This window comes from Theobroma umbraticum, unplaced genomic scaffold (assembly GCF_002168275.2).
Source record: "Theobroma umbraticum cultivar Fairchild unplaced genomic scaffold, ASM216827v3 scaffold_56.0, whole genome shotgun sequence".
NCBI lineage: Eukaryota > Viridiplantae > Streptophyta > Magnoliopsida > Malvales > Malvaceae > Theobroma > Theobroma umbraticum.
In genome coordinates this window covers 8,755,220-8,776,776 of record NW_018397256.1, presented here as the reverse complement: position 1 = coordinate 8,776,776, position 21,557 = coordinate 8,755,220, and the positions used below count along the sequence as shown (strand labels likewise).

The following is a 21,557-nucleotide window of genomic DNA, read 5'->3' as shown; positions in this document are numbered from 1 at the left end:
AAGGAGGTTACATGGGAGGTTATCTTGATGAGATGTCGGACGTATAAGGAACCATGGATTTGGGTTCTGCAAAGCTGCTTCTCATGCATGTATGATGTGAATCGTGTGATATCCTCGTGTTCAGCAAATCTCGATATAATTTATGGGGAGATGCTAATCCAAAAACCATACCTCATTTCATGATTTTAAGAATTTAGTCTTGCTAGATCTTCAAAAGGTATAAACAGAGATGTTAATCTCAGATCACAGACCGAACTCCCTAGCAGAGTTTGCTTGATAAACTTCAATCAGGTTGAGGCTCCATTTGTAGTTACATAAATAAAAATCCGTTTTTGTATTCGGTATTTGATTGAAATGACGGAGTTTCAGCTTTCCAGAACTAACGATCACATCTGAGAAATAGAAAATGATTTGATTACATTTATGTCAAGACGTGCAAGGTAAATTTCTAAGCATATGATATCTAGAAATTTGGAAGGAAAAAACACCTAATTCTTGACGACACCCACCTCAGAAAAGAAAAGAATTAGAATTACTTCTCTATCTGGCTTGCATTATGGATATAGACACGTTATTCACCGAATGACAGCCTGATTTGCCGTCAGGAAATGGTGAGTTCGCTTCACTTTCGGTAGCATATGCAGGTTCTTTTGGCTCTTGTAGAAATATGACATCATTTTTAAGCGATGAAATAACATCCGACATGGTAGGTCTATCAGCTGCACTTGCCTGTACGCACAGCAAAGCAACCTGAACACATCTCAACAGCTCCTTTTTGGGGCATGATTCCAGTGATCCATCCTTTAGCTCGAGAACATCTCCACGTTTCCACAAATCCCATGCCTGTAATCATTTTCAGTAAGTCATTGGCAAATTGTATTCCTGATAATCCTGCTTCTATGTTTGGCTTTATCTTGGTAGCTTACGTGATGAATAAGGCCGGCAGGGTTAGATGATGAACGAAACACTGTGTTCTTCTTGCCACTAACAATCTCTAACACCAGTACTCCGAAACTGAAGACATCAGACTTCACAGAGAAAATGCCATTCATGGCATATTCTGGGGACATATAACCACTGTATAAAACATATAAAACCATTGAATAATAGTTAGAAGATGCATGCAGATGCAATTAAAGACATTATCAGGGCTACTAAATGTGCTGTCACAAACTTTATTTCTACTTACTATGTGCCAACTACCCTATTTGTATTGGCTCTGGATTCATTGTGTCCAAAAATTCTTGCCATTCCAAAATCCGATATTTTAGGGTTCGTATCATCGTCAAGTAAAATGTTACTAGCTTTCAAGTCTCTGTGTATCACTCTCAATCTAGAATATTTGTGAAGGTAAAGAAGCCCTTGAGCTACTCCTTCAATGATGGCAATGCGTTTTTTCCAATCCAACAATTTCCCTTTTGTGGGATCTGCCATTGACATTGTAAATGTGATGAGTGCCAATTATTGGGGAGAAAGCAATGAAATTCTGAGGGTAGGCTTGGAAAACAGAAGAATAATCTACATACCAAAGAGAAAAGTATCCAAACTCTTATTAGACAAGTATTCGTAAACTAGCATTTTCTCCTCTTTCTGTATGCAACAACCCAGAAGTTTAACTAGGTTCATATGCTGAAGTTCAGCTATTAATGTAATCTCATTCATGAATTCTTCGAGCCCCTGTCCAGAATTTCTTGCTAACCTTTTTACTGCAACTGGTTGTCCGTCCAGTAATGTACCCTGGAGATTAAAATCTAAACATTACTTATCCAAGTTGTCAAATCAAATGTGCATAAAAATTCTTAAATTTTACCTTGTAAACGGGTCCAAAACCTCCTTCTCCAAGCTTGTTGGCAAATGAGAAGTTATCTGTAGCATCAACTATTTGAGAGAAACTGAACAACTTAAATGCTTGACTTTTCTTTTCACTTCTTTGGAGATTGTAAATTGGGGAAAATTCAGATTTTATCCCCAGTAATTCCTTGTGTTGGCTTGTGTCTGTTTTTTCTGTAATTGAGTTTAAAGCTGTTTAGGAATCTGGTTACCTCCATATATAATTCACACATAAACCTGAATACAATCCTTTGCTTACCAGTGCATATCAAGGATTTCAGTTTTCTCCTCCTCCTGTAGCAGAAGTAGCCCAAAAGCAGCACCACTAGTCCCAGTGCAATGGCTAAGATGCACCATAACCACCACCGCTCTTTAATACTCTTCCCCATGCCTCCCTTTGCATTTGTTTGCTCTAGAACCATTCAAAAGTAAGTTCTGATCCATATTAATATTGCACTCTTGCTATAATAATATTTTTGTGATAAACATTGCTGTTAGAATCAGAATGTGACTGTCCATTCAAAGTAGGATATTAGAGATGTGATGCCTATTCAAACAGATCTGGCTGATATCCCCGGAACTCAGAACAAACATGGGGTTAAGAAATTAGAAATAAAGACATACCTTTACTATTTACAAGTTTGAGGCTGTAAACAACTCCGAATTTCTCATTTTGGACGAAACTTGTTTGTTTACTCCAAAACTGACATCCTGTTCCGTCAGGATAGAGACTTGCATATGCAATGCAAGAACAATCATTCCAGCAGCTGTCGTGACAGTCACTGAGAGCTAAATTTGTGTTGTTATTGGAGTATGACAATTCGGGACTGTTATAGTAGCCTCTTGTGGGCACAAACAGCTCCGAGCCATTCCTGCAGTTGGAGAGCTTTTGCTCTAGACACACAGCATTAGGATAGTTTACATCAATTTTGCATGAACCAATGGTAGTCTGCTGCCAAGTAGTACGATCTGCAGCTAATGTGAACTGCAAGATTTGCCCCCAAGCATTCAATTCCCATCGTGAAAGAGTAGAACTGTTTATAGCAGAGAAAGAGAAATACTGCTCTACCGAATTTGAAATAAACCTGAACTGATAAAGATCAACTCTTCTTGTGAGATCGGGTGCCATCTGAAAATCTCCACCTTTCCACACCCCACTAGTCCAGTAGACATCCTCCCGCCGCCAGACAACCAACTGGCCAGCACCACTAGGATCCATGCCTAGCTTAAAAGCCCCTGGTATCGGGACTTGATTGCTTAACCACGAACTAAGTGTCCAATTATATCCATTCTTAAGATTCATTCCTAGTTTCATTCCTGGCAATAGATTGTTAGTTGGATAATCAAAACTCTGCCACAATATTTGTCCATCTGTTCCATCAGAGTTTACTCTTTCCAATACAAAATTTCCAGTATCTAGTAAAGTGGCAGTCAGGTTATGTGAACTTCCCTGACTGAAATCACAAAGAATTACCTGCCCTTGACCATGCGTTATCTTTAATTTTCCATCACCATCCAAGCTGAGAACCCCAGATTTATCCAGGATTGGATTCTCAGGATTTGCCACCCAAACAGCTTCGGGATCATGTGGTAGTTTGCTGTACCATATCCCCAAGTACTGGTTAGTTGAAGAGGTGGGACTAAAGAAGCCCAACTTGAAAATACCCTTTGCGGATAGTAGATGCTCCCAATTCCTCAGCTGCTGGCCTTGCATTAGCTTATACAGAATTTCTTCACTAGAACAACTTGGTATACCCAAGAATAAGCATGAGATTAAGATAAGAAGAAAGTTTCCCTCTTTAGCCATTAAGCTAGATGCTTTGCGATTACTGATAATCTCCTTCAGCTTTCTCTTTTCTCAACTTAATAGTATTTGTTATAAGAAAATGCTACAGCAGCTTCCTTTCGTTTTGAGATTGGACAATTGTTTTGAGTCTCTTTTGTCAAGATTTAGAATTTCAGATAAACTCTTTGAAAAATAAGTTTGAATCCAAAATCTTTATATTCAGCTGTACTTAACATATTCAATGTTAACTTTGGAGTTGGTTGAGAATGTTGCCCCATGCATTGACTTTGAACAAAGAAACAAAGATAGACAAAACAGGATTGAGTATTCTAATATAAAATAACAACATATGCATTGCATGTCAGAATTAGACACTATAATAACCAAAGTTATATATATATATATTGACTTTTATCAAAGATTTATGCGTTTACTTTAAAATATATAAGGCAGCGGACTTTTATCATGAGACTTTTCTGCTCATAGAAATATGGTAGGCCTTGAAAACCTAAGTTCCAAATTTAATACTTACCAAACGTGGGTTTGATATAACTTTATATTGAATTTGTAGTTTGTCCATATATTCAGTGAATATCACTGATTTTTTATATAAAATGTAATTCTTGATTATGGTTATAATCACTACTTGTATATGTAATTTCATTAAAAATGAATGGCAGGCTTCAAATGCAACTCAATTCTTACTAAATTGTCACTTGGTCTAAGTACTCAAGAACTATGGTGGAGGAGGTGAGTTATGCTATAAAATTTGTTTATATATGCTAATGTTTAAAGTGATTCGTTGAGCTCGAAATCACGGGCCAAATAACACTTATTCGGTTTATAAATTTTATAAAAATCTAATCTAACATATAAAATAAGATTATATTAATCATTTGATTTATATATTTAATCTGCACATAAAAAGAAAAAAATTTACATTATTGCTTGATAAAAACTGTTTTCTCACTTTCTTCTTCTCTATGGTGGGTGTACACAAAACGTGTTTAACTATAGTTTTTTCCAACTGTGGTAAAGATCTAACATGTGCATGGATCTCTGGCTCATAGAAACCTTTATCTTCTTGTCCAAGTTAAAGTTGGTGTCACCATAATCCAAGGTTTTTGTATTGGGTTAATTAATACATATTATTGGGCCATAATGACACATTTGACATTTGATCTCCATTCTACTATGATCCTAACTTCTACTTGGGTATACCATCCATCTTTATAAAAAGAAAAGGCCCACCATCCCTAAAGTGGAAAAAGGGATGGAGTCGCACTAATAGACAATCTAAAGATTATGAAGGATTTTAAAACTAGAAAAGAAAGTTTGCCCACTTGTTGCTCTACTGGCATCAGGCATCAGCTTAGTCAGATAAGAGCAGACCATTTTTATCTGAGTGTACTTGCCAGCAGTGCATCAACCCAATTTTCTCTAGCTACAAAGTCCTAGCATATTAATATTTAGTCCTGGTAAGACAGACTACATGGAAGGTTAGGTCTGAATGTCCGCTGAAGCCTGGAGATTGACAGTTAGAGAACTCAAACTCAATGGCCCCAATCCCTCTTTCTCTGTCCATCTTCCAAGGTTCCATTTCCAGCATATTTCTGGGTTTCCAACTCCCCAGATTAATCCATGGTCTGCTCCATTCGTTGGTTATCATCACTCTTTCATCCAAGTCTTTATCTTCCTGACATCGATGTATATATGTATATAGCTGACAATATTCTTTAATTTCCTTTTGTTGCAGTCTCTTACACCCCTTATGTTTCGGTCTCTAGTGCGGCTACTGACATCGTTAATCGCTGAGCCTGCAGCCTCCATCGCAACCTTGCTATATTACAGTGATCTTCTGCCCCAGAACATCATCTGGGAGGGAATGGTTCGACATGAAATGTTAGACCAAGAAAATTATCTGTTCCATTTTCTCATCAACTTCTTGAGGTGTTTTTGGTAGACATATCGCTACTACTACCCACTCAACCTGCAAGCTAAGTTTTCAAGCGACTCCGATACTCTTTGACCTATTTATTTTTACATAGTCAATCGATTAATTCAGCCATAATTGTTTTTAAAGGAAGTTGTAATTGTTGATTTCTGGTGAATAATTTCATTTGTAATATCATAAGAATACAGTTGGAAGACACGTTCAATCCAAACATTTCAATGCAATTCTTTAGTAATTAACTAGGAATGATCAACATGGAAAGGAAATCTCTGTTTCATGTGAATGCCAATACATATGATACCGTTGTATTGAACAGATAATGTACATATAACAGTGCTCAAATTAATAGTACAGCATTTAAGCATCACGGAAAAACTGAAATTAAGGTCTGGCAAGTAACTAGTTTTCTTTTATGAAATAGGATGATATAACAAGCAAAGCAATGGGCCAATTGCCTGGGTTTTTAAGGTCAAATGTAGGTTTTACTTGTACACATGAAAATATTATATATTTAATTTCATAGCTATATTATAAACTAAGAAAATAGGTATATAACTTAAATAATTATCCCTCCAACTTTTTAATTTGCCTTTTGGCTTTAATAAAAAGAAAGCAAAAGAAATGCCCTTAATTTTTATTAGATTACTTTTTTTTTCTTGTAATTTTGTGTAAAAAAAATCATAAATTTCTTGGCAGAAGTAAAAGGAAAGATATACCCAAAACATTGAGAATTGAGAAACATCATAGAATAGTAAATACTGGTTAGTACTAGCTAGTTGGTGCTCCGAAGAAGGGCTAGTGTTGGGTTGAGTAATAGCATGAATGAATCAGTTTTGTGGGTGTTACTACTAAAATATTATTGCTAATTTGTATGGGCTTTGTCATTTGAGTCACGGCCCATGGGTCCACCTGTCTGCTCAGTTGGATCGAAGCTGTTGGGTATCCATCAGCACAATCCAAGATAAGCAAAACACGGTGCTTCCCATGAACAAAAAGAAACTTGGCTTAAGGTTAATTTTATCCTTTTAATTCCGAAAATTAATGAATATATATATATATATATATATATATATATATATATATGGTCTTCTAACCCCACAAGGTAAATGATCTGTAAGCATGTACAGGATATATATAGAGTACAAAGGAGTATTTCTGCAAAGTCTAAATCGGTTAAGATAGGTACAAAGTGATGAATTAAACAAGATAAATACAAAGGAACCCTTAGCCACATAGCTGATCAAATGAAACTGATGCCATCAATTGCTTTGAAAAATTATCCTTACCCATGGATGTTTGAGCTTATCTTCTGCTCTGATAACTTTGTCACGTTATCCTTTAATAATGACAAATCCCTATACTAACTCAAATTTTTCAATGGCGGAATCCCCCACTCATTCCAAGAGTGAAGCTATGCCAACAGATCAAAACAAAGAAAGAGCCAGCCAACAAACACAACATCATTACTAAATTTACGAACTTCCTTGGAGTGGATGAACATCACTCTATAGAAAGATTAAATGGGCTTTCTTTCTTATTTTAATGATCATCTAGAAGATGAATCAGTCACGTGCTTTACACAACCAAACCCAATTAAACTTAACTTTTTGATAAGTTTGATGTGGCGTCAAGCTGTTGGCGAAAGATAATCTGCCGCACGACCAATTTCCTGTCCTTACTCAAATTTTATTCATCTAACTAATGCAAGTTAGTCAATTTCAGTAACCTGGGGGTTCTTGACTAACCCTTCCCTCTCTGAAAATGACAACCCAAACTAACTTTTTAGCTTTGTTTAAACAAAACATGGCTGACGCTAAGTCTTCTCTTTAAGTGGAAAAAGAAAGAAATGAAAAAGCCTATATTCTAAGTGGTGGATAAGCTCTTGATGAAGTAGTTGAATAAACATGGTCCATTTATCTCATTTTGCAGGTGGATTTGTTCGGTTGTGCATATTAATATATATCTACCGGATCATCATTGTCAGACAGAGTGGAAGAGCAACCTAAGCCTCTCTCTTCTCTTTAATTTCTAAGAAAAATTATAATTACTGGCTTTTTTAAAATTTTTAAAATTCTTTTTCACTTAATACACTGTTCACACTAAATTCCAGAAAAAATAAATAATTAATTATTAAATTATTTTTATAAATGAATTATCACCTTAACTAGTGTCCATCTACCTGGGTATTTTCCTAGTTTATGGAAGAGTTTTTCTGTTTATAAGTAGAAGTAAGGTGTTCGGTTATCACCCTAAACCCTAAAGAATAAATTAAAATATTATCAAATAGTTTTTTACATCTTACAACACTACTTTAACTCCTCTTTGCAACAATTTTAGAAGACTCTAGCTAAACCAAATATATATGTTTTATATCTATCTTCCTATTTATCTATAATTTATCTATATTTATAATCTATAATTATAATATACATAAAAATATTAATATGTGTAATTATCAAAATAGATATGTCGATTCATTATATTTTTAAATTATCATTTAAGATAAAGCTTGTTGATTATCATTTTATACAACACTTATAAATTGATAGAAATAAGATTTGTTTGATATATAAGTGTTCATTTGTTTTGATATAAAATATTTTTCAGAAAATGTTTTCAAGAGCTATGTTTATTTGGAAGACAGAAAATTTATTTTAAATGTAAACTATTTTACGAGTTAATAAGAAAAACAACCATTGATCATAAAAAATGTTTTACATCTTTTAAGGGTGTAAGACATTTTCTAAATAATATAAAAAAACTCTTATACTAAGACTAAGTATATAGATTTGATGAATATTAATGTTTAAGTATAAATATTAATATTTAAATTATTCAATACTATAAATTGAATAAATTTTACTAATAATTATAATAAAAAATATTTCAATGTTCTAATGAGTATAAATAAGTATAAGTTTTGAATGTTTTATACAATTGATAAATATTGATATTTTTAGTATTATGGAAAAAAGTGATGACATAGATTTTTTTTTTAATTAAAGCTTACTTAATTATAAAGTATCATTATATAAGAGTTAGGATCATATAAATGATTGTATTTCACTAATCATTAAATAAAATAATCAGATATGAGCATGCTTAATTGGTTTCATAAACACTCGTTGATTGGATTTAAGCAACTTAATTTACGAAAGCATTGTGATTTTATATAAAGTTTACACAAGTCAATCAATTAGAGCTCCAAACGATACAAAATTATCACTCCACGTGTCACAAAAATAAGGCATCAAAGGCTTCTTTTTATATATAATTATAGATACATAGTTAAATGTTTTAAAAATTATTATTATTATTATTATTTTATAATTAAAAAAGTTTTGAGACTTATTCTTTAGACAGGAGATCATACATTAATGAGCAAAATGCTTGGATGCTGAAAAATATTATTATTGCTTTAACCAATTTTCATATCCATTCTTTATTTTGATTCCAAATTAATAAAAATCAAATGACACCATTACTTTGTAATCCATACTTATTTATCATTTTAACACTTAAATAACAAAAAATAATTATCCAAACGATGAAAAATATTTTCCACAATTTATCTAAACAACAAAAAACTAAATAAATTTTTCAATTTAAATTGAAAAAACTAAATACAACAAATTATTTTTCGATTAAGAAATGATCATAAATAAAAACTATATTTCCGTTGAATCACTTTCACTTATGATTTAGTTGACTTATAATTTTTATTATTACATTTTTAAATTATAATCATATTAAGTTAAAAAATTTAACATTAATTTTAGATAAATTTCAAATATAATAAAAATTTTAATTATAATAATTATAAATTTTTTTATTATATTTATATAAACAATATTCAATAAATTTATCAATTTTATAATCAAAATTTAAAAATAAAACAAAAACTAATGTGATAAATCACATGCAATGCAGTTAAGATAGAACCTAATCAATAATAAACATACTTCACATTTCTCAATTTGTGAAAAAACAAACAAAAAAAACATTTTTTATTAAACAAACAGAAGTCTAGTTAAAATCGTTGTAATGTCCGTTTGATTTTCCTTGTACACAGACAACTCCGGAAACAACTCTGAAACCATGTACTCAAATTTTCGCCTTAAAAACCACCGGAAAATCATCATTATTAAACTTAATTAACGAGCTTTAAGCACTTTATTAATAATTTTTTAAGTATGCGATCCAGCTCATTAGATTCCCTTTAATCAAGACGATTCCCTCTCTCAACCACCTGAGAGAACAAAAACACTCCCATCCACCGTCCACTTTCGTGACCCACTTCCCTCATCCAACGGCCACGGTCTACCCCACCTTCCGCCTTATCCGCACCAAATTAAAACACTCAGCAATATCCTAAACTACCCTCGTAACGTTTAAATGATCGATCGGCTGGAAATTCCAGTCATTAAATGAAAACATTAAGGATATGATGGTAAATATGCATACCTCTTTTAGTTCAGTGCAGTAACTGGACTTCCTTCAGAAAAAAATGTCTTAAAAACGGTACTGAAGAAACTTAACCAAAGCACTTTTCTCTTCTCCTTTAATGGCAGATCTTGCATTTTATTGATTTGCATTGTGAGTTTACGGCGTCCTCATTGAGTTCTCTGAGTCCAATCGTTCCACGGAGTTGAACAAAGGAGTGATCGGAGATGCTGGACGGAATCCTAGGCCGTGGTTTTGCTTCCAAATGGTTTCTGCTTTCTCTGCGTTGTTTATTAATTTTTTTCTTTCTTTTTTGGAAATTAAATCGATCTGAGTTTTTTTTTTTTCAGTAAATCATTGATAAAAGTGATAAAGAGTCGGATCGATGTGATAAGGAGGAAGAAAAGTGCCACGCTTAAGTTTTTGAAGAAAGATATAGCTGATCTGCTCGCTAATGGCCTTGATATTAATGCTTATGGCAGGGTAATTTTTTTTGAATTATTATTCCTAATTTTAATCGTTATGTTCAGTATAAAAATGTAGGACAAAAAAAAAAGAAGCATTCAAAATTTAAAATTTGATTTTTTTTTTTGGTTTTAGATTTTAGAAATTTGAGTATTTGAAGTTTTTTTTTGAAAAAAATTAATAGATTTTGTGTACTTGGATTAATGTTGTGTTGATTTTTTGTGAGTTGGTGAAACAGGTGGAAGGATATATAGCTGAATTGACCCTGTCGTGTTGCTACGATTTTGTCGAGAAATGTTGTGATTTTGTGTCGAAGCATGTTTCAGTTATGCAAAAACTGAGGTATATGTGGTTGTATTCTTTATTTCTCTTTGATAAATTTTATTTTACCATCGTCTTTATAATGGTAACTCTAAATGTGATACCCATCCTACTGTTTTGTATTGGCATAGATGTGGAAATATAGGTATAAAAGGGTAACTGTAAGTTACAAAAACAAGTGCTCCTAAAGTTGCCTATTATTCTCTTCTGGTTCTCGATGGTGCCATATCTAGTGCGATTTCTTGGCAATAACATTAAGCTTGAAATATACAGCTGTCAACCATATTGTGCTGCAGTCTGAAATAGGACCCATCTTGTCTGGACTTTAATTTGACAGTTACAAGTTACATATCATTTTAGCATGTAATTGATGGAGGTGGCCATTTCAGTGGAAAAATTAAATGCAAGATTTGGTTGTCGTTCTTCTCTGTAGAACACTTTCGGCTTTTCATGTTCTTGTATGGTGTCAAGACTGTCACACTTTGATGATGTGGAGTTGGATTTGCAGATGAATGGAGTAACATTTAAATTGAATTCAAAGTAATAAAATGCTTTTGGGTCCGAAAAAGGCGGTTTATTAAAACTGCAAGGATTGAGTAATGTAACTCAGGTTGGAATTGTTAAAATGTATCTTTTCATCCAAGTTTTACCATGCTATTCTAGTTGGAAATTTTTGTTGAAAATGCAAACATATGTCTGCTAAAGAAGCAAATGAAATTTCTCTTACTATAATGATTTTAAGATTGCAAATTTCCCCGATGAGACTTTTGTTCTGGCTCCTCCACAGATTCCCCTTCTTGTATGCCTTCTTTTAGTTGCTGATTTATTGCAGTAGTTTAAAGGATTGTGGACTGCTGTGTACTGTATGGATTTGGTGTTTTGGTATTTCAAAAAGTTATTAAGAGTAGACAAGGATCTAGTTTTTATTATATATTACGGTTATATCAATATTAGCTTTAAGTTTATGCTAGGGAAGACATGACTATTTGAGCATATTAAAAGATAGCATCTTAAAAGTATGCTTCAGAATAAAAGGTTTTTATTTTTGCAGGGGGTGTAAGATGGGTTGTAGTTTTAGGACTATACTTTTTAATTTATTTTATTTTACTTTGATAAAGAGATACAAATTGTGACCTTCCTTGTTTATTTATTTTTTTTAAAATTATCATTAATAAACAGAGCAGAACATCAGTTACTTATTTTTGTCAATAAATGTACACAGTGATTGCCCCGAAGATTGCAGGGAGGCTGTTGCGTCTCTAATGTTTGCAGCTGCAAGATTCTCTGATTTGCCAGAGTTGCGTGATCTTAGGCAAATATTTCATGAGAGATATGGAAATTCCCTGGAATTATTTGTCAATAAACAGGTAAATTTCTGATGTCCCACTCCAAAAGGAGAATAATTTATGCTTCCATCACTGCATTTTATGACCAACCATATAAAATTTCATGATAGCTCGTCGAGAATTCAGCTTCAAATCCATCCAAAATGGAGAAGAAAGTCAAGGTCATGCATGATATAGCATCAGAGTTTTCCATAAATTGGAACTCTGAAGCTTTTGAGCGAAGAATGTCTAAACCAACTGTGATTCCACAGGTATGCTTCTCCTTGTGTTTGATCTTGACCTTTATAACATTCTTGTTGAGCTTATCCTAGGGTCTACTCACACTGTAACTCTTTTGATCTCTGTAATTGTCTGTAGGACCAACCTAAAAATTATGGGTCTTTCCATGTCAATGGTGATAAGCATAAATCAAATGATGGAAAAAGTGCCGATCCACAAGGGGATAAACCTAAAGTTTCATCTAAAGAAAAACTTGATATGGGTAAGGGTGGGCATAGATTGCACAACCGCAAGGAGGATAATGTGTCAAAAAGAGATGAGCTTATCTTTCCACCTAAACAGGAATTGTCTGTTGAGGGGTACAAGCCACATAATGGCAGGGAGGAAGCTTTCCCAAGGAAGGAGAATCATGACGTTCCATTGAGGCAAAAGCAAGAAGTTTCTGCTGGTAAGCTTGAATTTTGGAATGGGAAGGATGATGTTGCCTTGAAAACAGCCAGATTAAGCAGTTCTTCTCATGTGAGAAGAATGGAAACAGTTCATGGTGAAGCCAAGCTAAAAAACAGTAGGGAGAATAGAGTACCTAGAATAGATAACCAAGATGTTCTACCACAGGGAAAGCCAGATCTAGATCCTAGTTATGCAGCTCCACAATTAAAGAGTCATGATAAAGATCTCTTTGCTGCTAATAACTATGCTGGCCAATACAATGTCCAAAATTCAACAAGAAAGGCTCATGAGGAAGATGAACCCAAGTGGAAGCCCTACTTCAATAGTGGCATCCCTCCTCCTTATGTTAAACCCAATATCAAACCAAAGGATCTCAAGCATGGTGCCAGTGAAGGATCTTCACATGCTGGTTTTGACAGCAATGGAGTCTCTGCTGATCCTTCAACACATAACAGGGCCTATGCAGTCAATAGAACTGATAAGTACCAAGAAGGTTTGTATTATCCTGATAAAGAGGGGCAGATAATTCCACCTACAAAAGTGATTAGTAATGATTGTGAAAAAGATTGTTACTATAATCACGATGGGAGCGATACCCCCATATCAAGACGAAGATCATCAAGGAGGCGACATTTGAAATCACCATCTGGTCATAATGGAGTCGATGATGTTGAAGATACAGAGTTTGCAAGGAGGAAGCCGAGAAGCAGGAGAAGGGATGACTCAAGAAGAGGCCTGCAAATCTTGTTTGATGATGAGCAGCATAGAAATGATGAGGAGGAAAGGATAATTGATAAGCTGTTGATGCATTACAGTAAGAAGCCATCATCCTGTGATGAGGGAAAGGCAAGAAGAAAGTCTAAAAGTCGTCATGCACATCATATGGGAAGTGATGTGGGTGAAGTCCCACAGATCGCAAGCAGAGATAGATCTGATGATATGTCTAAGACCATTTCCCATCCGGCCCGATCAATTTCTCTCCCTCATGAACAAACAGCTCAATCAGAGGGAACTAAAGTGTATGCTCGTGCTATATCCTTCCAGCAAGATATGTCAAATGCTGCCCGGCATGTGCATCCAAAGTTACCAGATTATGATGATTTGGCCGCTCACTTTGCTGCAATGAAAGGGAGATAGAGGATTAAGCATATTGAAATCATTATTTTTAATCTAATCAGTTTGATTGCATCAAGCGTAAACTTCCTGCATTTGCATAGCTGAGTTGGTGCTGGCGCCGTCTTTTGCAGAATTCTTGAGCGATAATTCGATGGGATAGGTGGTGCCCCTGCATTGTTGGCCTTGCACTTAACATACATATTGCTTAGTAGTTTGAGTATACTTTCTTATGTGTTTATAGCACCGTTATTACTATTTCCTGTGACCCATGGCCGTAACAAGCATATATACACTTCCTGATTCAATTTTTTTGGATGACATGATTGTACAAGATGTGTAATCTATGCATTTAAGCTTGAAATGATACGAGTTTCTGTATTAGTGGATATTAAGTTGAGAATTGAGATTGGTTCAATGGTATTAAAGTTAATATTAAGTTCCTGCAGCTGGTAAGGTACATGTTATTTTTGAGATCTTTGTACCCAAATTTCTTCAAAGCTACTCTAAACTGTTTAAAACTTTATTGAAATTTGATTTTAGTACCCAAATTTTACTTGAACCCGTTAAGTTCTAAATGGTACTACTATAAATTTTCATTAACCATGTATCTCAGATTCCAAAGTTGGCTTTGTTGGCCAATGCTTGCAATGTTCAAGTAATTTATCCAGGTTTGAATCACCTTGTTTATGAAAAATTAGCTTTACCTATCCGTCAGTGCCAACATATATTGGTTTCCATTTTCTTAGCTGGTAATAGCTGAATATTCTTGTTGATCACCATAAGGAACAAATTCCGTTGTATCGTATCCTTAACCTGCCAAGTTCATATATATTTTTGAGCATTTGAATGCTTCAAATTACTTTGAATGACAATGGTGGACCCTTTAGTACCTTTTAAGTGCTCAGTCTGTGCTGACATTTTGACAGGGAAACCGTCCTGAGCCAAACACAATGAGAGACCTGTAATAGCTGGTAATCAACTCCTAACCACAGATCACTCCAAGTTCGTTAATTTGTCTTTCCATTTATGCTTCTTTTTCTCGCACGATACTCTTCTTATGACTGATTTAACTGATCTTCTGTCAATAGAATGTATTGATTATTGAACAATTTGTTTTTAATAATAAAAAGAGGATGATGAGAAAAAGAGCTTCTTTATGAAGCATCAAAATGGCCATAGTGTGTATTATTAGCCTTCCAAGAAGAAAATATCATTCCAAAACACAATTTACATGTAATGAATAAAAGAATGAACAATCGCTTTAGATGCATTGGTTCCAATACACAGATAAAATTTAGTTGAGAAATCAAATTGACTATATTCTAACTAAACAATTTTTTTTTTTAAAAAAAAAAATACATTTGTCACACATTGTTACATGCATAATTACTTGATGGATTGACTCCAACAATACCATAAATTTCATACCTGATTCATGATATTTAACTACAAAAGAGTAACATGTATAAAAATTCTTCCTCTATCATAAAACTTATATTTTAACAATTAATCTAATACAAGTAATTAGGAGATTCCACGAAAATTAGCAATAAAATTAGGAGATTAGAAGATGGAGAAAGAACAATATAGTAATTAAAAGACTAAAATTGTTGACATAGGGTAGCAACTCGGTGTACCTCTTAACGAAAATCCAAGTAAGGGAATTGCCATTTGAAAAATTTCTAGACCAAAAATGAATTGAAAAGAGGCAACAAAAATCCAGTAAAGAGAGAGTGCGGTTGTCCGCTCAGACATGACATTCGTCGAAGGAATGAAATGAAAAACAGAAGAAAACAACGAGGAAGTGGAAACGGAACTCCAGCAATGTAAAAAAACAAAAAGACTAGGCCACTGTTGTCTTTGATGTACTTTACATTTCCACGGTCTTAAATATTATAATTCGAAATTATTAGTTTGATAAAAAATTGTTATATAATTTTCTAAACAGTTAGCCGTCTTAGCTCAGCTGGTAGAGCGCATGGCTTTTAACCATGTGGTCGTGGTTCGATTCCCACCAGGCCGTCTACAAAATTTTATTTTTAATTTTTCTTTTCATCAGTCTTGTATTGTTTAGTTTAGCTTCAGCTTGAATTTTTTTTTTCATCGATTGTAGTTCAATTTGTAGAGGCACAAATATTTTTTTTCAGCTTATATTAAATTTTAATAAAATATCTCCTCAATTAGATGACAAAATATTTATCTACATCACTTGTAGAGGCAAAATATTAAAAAATAAATATTCCTCAATTAAGTGGCAAAATGTTTTTTTAATAAAATATCTCCTCAATTAAATGGCAAAACATCTACCCATTAATTTTTTAGTTCAGCTTCATTAATTTTGTTTTATTCAGAGCATTTCGAGTCGTTAATTTTTTTAGCAAAATATCAAATATCTATTCATTCATTTTTTACCAAAATATCTACTCAATTAAGTAACAAAATATCTACTTATTAATTTTGTTTATTTAGCTTGTAGAGATTTTGAGTAGTTAATTTTCTTAGCAAATATCTACTCAATTAAATGGCATCGTATTGGAAGATTTAGCTTGTAGAAATTTGAATGTTTTTGAATTTTGAATTTGAGAATGCTTATGTTAAGTGGTATCATCTTTAAACTTTTTGTAAAGATTTTGTTTTTTTGAGCTCTCAATTCAAAATATTACACTCAATTAAACGGTAACATCATTTTGAAACTCAACCTAAATGATTTTAAGTTTCTTTTAACTTTGATTTCAAAAATATTTATTTTAATTAAAGTAATATTGCCTTAAACTCAACTTGAAGTGATTTCAAGTAGAATGTTTACATTTAATTAAAATTCAGTTTGAAGTGATTTCAAGTTTTTAAAACTTTAAATTCGATAATATTTAGGTTTAATTAAATGGGTTCAATTAAACGAGGTTAGATTTATTACTCCATTTCAACTAATTTATGATTTTTTGTAAGTATTGTTCGTTTGATAATTAAATAAATTAATATAATCACTAAGAAAAAAATATTATTTAAAAAGGCTCCTGACTGAATCTTTTATTGGGAAAGTTGGCAGTCGCGCAGAATCCTTTGGAAACAAGTGGCGTTTGGTTTAGTAGACCATGTGTATGATGGCTCTAATTATGGACCTTTGGCTAGGGATAATTGGGCCTCAAGCGCTAGTATATAACAATTAGATTCGTATATATATATTTCTTATTATTGAATAACAATGTTTAGGAGGGTTGTCAATGGATAGGATATTTTAAGTATTTAATCTTAATTTTGAAAAAATTTAAAACTCAAACTTATTAATTATTTAAATAATTTTAAAAATTTATACCCTAACCTTAACTTTAATACATTTCTATTATCTTATAATTACTCTGATCGTTTAAAAACTTGATTAATAAAAAAATTATTAAATATTTTTATAGGTACCCAATTACCAAACCTAAACCTATATCTATATATAATAATATTTTTCTATATATTTTATATAACAAATTACTAATTAATTAATAAAAACACAAACAATAAATATTAATTTTAAATACTCAAACTATAAGTATTTATAAATGAACATAATATAATATAATCAATATTATTTTTATTTTTAGTAATTATTAACTTATATAATATAATTATATTCTTTATAAATGAACATAATATAGAATAATAATATATGTTTTAAAAACATTACAAGTTATATTCTATAGTGTGTGTGTATATATATTATAATTAATAATTTTATAAGTTATAATTTTTATAATGTCAACATAAAATAAAAAGTAAATATATTTATATTTAAAGTATATATGCATATTAAAAGTATTTTAGTGTTATATATATAGTAATTATATTCCTTATAAATAACCAATATATATAAAGTATAGATATTCAAAGACATTACAAGTTAATTAAATATATTAATTATTAATTTAATTAATTATATGAGTTTTTCCTTAATTACATGAAATTAAAAAAAATAGCTAAGTTTCAAACATATTATAATCCACAACTTCTTTTTAGATAATTAAATTTATATATTATATTTTATAAACAAAGGAATATATATATTAATTATAATTTTATAAGTTATAATTTTTGTAATGTTAACACAAATAAGAAAGTAAATATGTTTATATTTAAATTGTAATATTACACACACACTAAAAGTATATTACTATATATAAATAAAAATTATATTCTTTATAAATGAACTCAATATGTATAAAGTAAATATATTAAAAGAAATTACAAAGTAATTAATAATCATAATTTTATGAATTAATTTAATTAAATATATGAGTTTGTCCTTAATTACATGAAATTAAAAAAAATAATTAGGTCTCAAAACTATTCTATTCTCATAACTTCTCTTAAAGTTTGTATATTATAAATTTATATAAACAAAAGTGTATATTAATATAAAATAAAAAATAAATATATTTATATTTAAAGTATATATATACTAAAAGTATTAGTATATATATAATATAATAATTATATTTCTTATAAATGAACCAAATATATATAATGTATATATTAAAAAACATTTCAAGTTAATTAATAATCATAATTTAATGAATTAATTTAACTAACTATATGGGTTTATCTTTAATTACATGAAATTAACAAAAATAGTTAGATTCCAAACTATTTTAATCTCAAATACTCTCTTTTAAGTATATATATTATAAGTTATAATTTTTATAATGTTAACACAAAATAAAAAATAAATATATTTATATTTAAAGTATATATAATAGTAATTATATTAATTTATAATATAATATGATATTCATATTATATAAACATAATTAAGAATCTAATAATTTTTTAATTTAAATACATTAATATCATCACATTAATAATTTGAGTAGTCATACTTTTTAATATATTTTTTAACTTTTAATGAACATGCTCATGTTGATTATTTTTAATTTAATCATTTAAATAATATATATATACGAGTATTGGGATCGGGATCGAGTTCGGGGTAAGTACTTGCGTAACTCCGAATATTAACATAATCGAGTTAAGTAGCGAGTACCCAAGGGGTAGTACTTAAACCCTATATGAATAGTAAAATCATTATCCGAACTCATTTCAAATCCAATCATAAAGTACCATAACTCGATATAATAGGTTGAAGTACCCTATAATAAGGTACCGATTGCTATTCCTATTGCCTAGGATAAGTTAACTCTCGTTTGTTAATAAATTGTGGTTTAACTTAATTAAAAAATTATGATTAGAGGGAAAATTTGCTGCAACACTAAAATTATGCTAAAGCCATTTATGGCTTGATTCTTAACCTAACCATTCATTTTATGTGCACAGAAAACACCTTTGTGCTTCCAAATATGGAGGAGCGGAATAGAAATCAAACTAGATTTTTATTGAGCGATTAACATAAAAGGTTAAAGCTATCTAATCAGGTTGTCTTTCTGTTTCAACGAGTCTAGATATATTCGTACATAAAACAGAGTTGAAGTCCTATTAAATCCCCACCCCTGTCCTTTATATTTAATAAATGTTCTTGTCGTAAAATGAGAAGAGCTAGATAGATTTTTTATACGCCCTTGGTCCAACAAATCAGTGTCTTCATTTGCCTTTCTATTTTGGATATGATGACAACTTGTCTCATAATTTCTTCAAAATTGTGGTCATAAGTCCTGAATTTTTTTGTTTGGGTTTTAATTTGATTTTGTAGTGCTAGAAGGGTTACATTGTTATGCATTATAGACGTGTGTAGATACGTAAATGCATCTCATATTTGTGATCTTGTATTGTCTTGAATAGTTGTATTTTTAGGTTGAGCACAAAAATAATAGATGTTGTACTAAAGTATTGGGTTTTTCATTTTTTTAATTATGGTTTACTCAAATCAAGAACGAAATTAACATTGTTATTTAAATTTGCTTCAAATTCAATTATAAAGTACTGAAACGTTATGATATTGATATCCATTGTCACACCTAAAATATTAATGGGACAATTTTAAAGTTCTTTCCCTTATGAGATGTTGTCATCCATAAATGGGAGAAAACAGAGAAGGGAATTCTGAATGGGCGTAAAGGCACTGATAATTTGAGTGGGTCTGAACTGTTTTAGGCTTCAGAGCAGAGAAAGTCACGGTGACTGATGATGCATCAAACCATGTTGCAGTTAAAAGGAGACCATTACGACCTTAAATGTCAGGAGGTTAAAAAAAGAATACTCTGCTTCTCAGAACAAAAGAGGCCTTATATTCCCTATGCCCAAAGCCTCACAAGATTCCCATCCTATCTACTTTCCTTGTCGAAGGTAAGGGACTATTTCCCGCCAAAAAATGCTTCTTACCCCTCCTTTAATTACTGTCCTCTTTCACTGTCTCCTCCCCCAGTCCTCGGTCCACACAAGAAAAAAACAGTGACAGAGAGAGAGAGAGAGAGAGAGAGAAATGAAGGGGGCATCCAAGGTAATCATGGGTGCAACACTGGTAATGGTGGTGAGCCTTGCCATTGTGTTAGGTCTAATCGTAGTGCTGCTAGCGGAGCTCTACTGCTCTCTCTTACTCCGCAGGCGTCAGCTCAAAGAATCCACCTCCGACGCTACCATTAGCAACACAGCTACGGCCACTGCGGCCGCCAGCCCCACCAATACTACTTCTTCCCGTTCTCCTCAAGGTCATAACCAAGATCACCAATCAACCAGTCCCCTTAGTAGCTTCTATGCACAAGGAGTTCTTCATGCACCAAGGAACTTTCTCTTCCCTTCACTCCCTTGCAAACAAAAGAAGAAGCTTGAAAAAGAGAACCATCTCACTTTACTACATCAAGTCCTTGAAGTTCATCCCCAAGAGTCAAACACAAGCTCTCAGCAAATCGGTATCTTATCTTCTACATCCCCAACAACTTCCTTTGCGACGACCTCACCGCGGCCTGTTCAAGAAATCTCAGTTCAAGTTGGCACCGGGAGTACTACTATTACTACTTGTAAAGAGAAAGCTTGTGGTGCTCCTCGTGCGGAGAATTTTGTTTACATATCGAACCCTATTTACGACAATGATGCCGCAGGCAGGCCAATCAGGGCAGATACTCCGTTCGAGACTCCGGATACATCGCCTTCACGTTTAGAAAGCAGCGGTTCTTCAGGGGATGATGATGAGAAAGCTCAGCCTTCGGATCCTGTTAGAGTACTGTACTCGCCCCCAATGACACCTCCTTTGAGTCCAATGAAGAAGCTCCCAGCTCAGGCTTGTTCCGTCTCTCTTAGAGATGCTAGGTCTTTAGGCACTTCAGCTAGTGATTCCAACAGTAACAATGGTCTTTCATCATCTTCTTCAGGTTCTCCATGCACTTCTCCTTCATGGTGATTAGAGTTTCTGTCAAAACTAGCTTGGCAATGCAACGTTTATTTTATTTTATTTTATTTTTTGTTTCTTTTTTGTTCTCTTTGTCTGTGAGCTTTGAGAGGTCTGGTTTTTTATCTTTTGTTTTTTTTGTGAATATAGCGACGGAGATGGTGGCTAGCTGTAGAAGAAAAAGATAAAACATGAGTCTTCTAAGATTGCTAACTACTTTTCTTTTGCAGGCGTGGCCATGGCTCGGCTACCTAAGCCACGCCGCAGCCCATGCTAACTAAAATTCCTACTTTCTCGTCGTCTTTT

General features: G+C 32.5%; 3 protein-coding genes and 1 long non-coding RNA gene across 4 annotated transcripts; 3 read left to right on the top strand and 1 right to left on the bottom strand.

Annotated features, from left to right (window-relative positions):
• Positions 1 to 211: 211 nt before the first annotated feature.
• LOC110410839 (G-type lectin S-receptor-like serine/threonine-protein kinase CES101) lies at positions 212 to 3,786 on the bottom strand. The gene is made up of 8 exons (XM_021420733.1): positions 2,455 to 3,786; positions 2,090 to 2,242; positions 1,811 to 2,004; positions 1,527 to 1,737; positions 1,190 to 1,427; positions 927 to 1,077; positions 510 to 843; positions 212 to 392 (listed from the first exon to the last, which is right to left on the bottom strand). Exons 1-7 carry the CDS (start codon positions 3,635 to 3,637, stop codon positions 541 to 543), a joined length of 2,433 nt encoding a protein of 810 aa, XP_021276408.1. The 5' UTR covers positions 3,638 to 3,786; the 3' UTR covers positions 212 to 392; positions 510 to 540.
• A 1,207-nt stretch (positions 3,787 to 4,993) lies between these two features.
• On the top strand, positions 4,994 to 5,768 carry LOC110411425 (uncharacterized). The gene is made up of 2 exons (XR_002444758.2): positions 4,994 to 5,260; positions 5,373 to 5,768. It is a non-coding gene; the product is annotated as an uncharacterized LOC110411425 (long non-coding RNA).
• A 4,319-nt stretch (positions 5,769 to 10,087) lies between these two features.
• On the top strand, positions 10,088 to 14,316 carry LOC110410625 (Regulator of Vps4 activity in the MVB pathway protein). Its single transcript, XM_021420415.1, has 6 exons — positions 10,088 to 10,281; positions 10,364 to 10,496; positions 10,717 to 10,820; positions 12,022 to 12,166; positions 12,256 to 12,396; positions 12,503 to 14,316. The coding sequence occupies exons 1-6, from the start codon at positions 10,241 to 10,243 to the stop codon at positions 13,949 to 13,951; spliced, it is 2,013 nt and encodes a 670-aa protein (XP_021276090.1). The 5' UTR covers positions 10,088 to 10,240; the 3' UTR covers positions 13,952 to 14,316.
• Positions 14,317 to 20,121: 5,805 nt separating this feature from the next.
• On the top strand, positions 20,122 to 21,319 carry LOC110411383 (uncharacterized). The gene has a single exon (XM_021421516.1). It carries the CDS (start codon positions 20,349 to 20,351, stop codon positions 21,261 to 21,263), a length of 915 nt encoding a protein of 304 aa, XP_021277191.1. The 5' UTR covers positions 20,122 to 20,348; the 3' UTR covers positions 21,264 to 21,319.
• The last annotated feature ends 238 nt before the right edge of the window (positions 21,320 to 21,557 follow it).

Excerpts from the sequence above, each read along its gene's own strand:
- LOC110411383 (XM_021421516.1), top strand. The coding sequence starts at position 20,349 with ATGAAGGGGGCATCCAAGGTAATCATGGGTGCAACACTGGTAATGGTG.
- LOC110410839 (XM_021420733.1), bottom strand. The coding sequence starts at position 3,637 with ATGGCTAAAGAGGGAAACTTTCTTCTTATCTTAATCTCATGCTTATTC. Across the intron at positions 2,243-2,454 it reads CAAACTTGTAAATAGTAAAG|AGCAAACAAATGCAAAGGGA; the intron begins GTATGTCTTTAT and ends GAATGGTTCTAG. Across the intron at positions 2,005-2,089 it reads GAAATCCTTGATATGCACTG|AAAAAACAGACACAAGCCAA; the intron begins GTAAGCAAAGGA and ends ACTCAATTACAG.
- LOC110410625 (XM_021420415.1), top strand. The coding sequence starts at position 10,241 with ATGCTGGACGGAATCCTAGGCCGTGGTTTTGCTTCCAAATG. Across the intron at positions 10,497-10,716 it reads ATATTAATGCTTATGGCAGG|GTGGAAGGATATATAGCTGA; the intron begins GTAATTTTTTTT and ends TTGGTGAAACAG. Across the intron at positions 10,821-12,021 it reads TCAGTTATGCAAAAACTGAG|TGATTGCCCCGAAGATTGCA; the intron begins GTATATGTGGTT and ends AAATGTACACAG.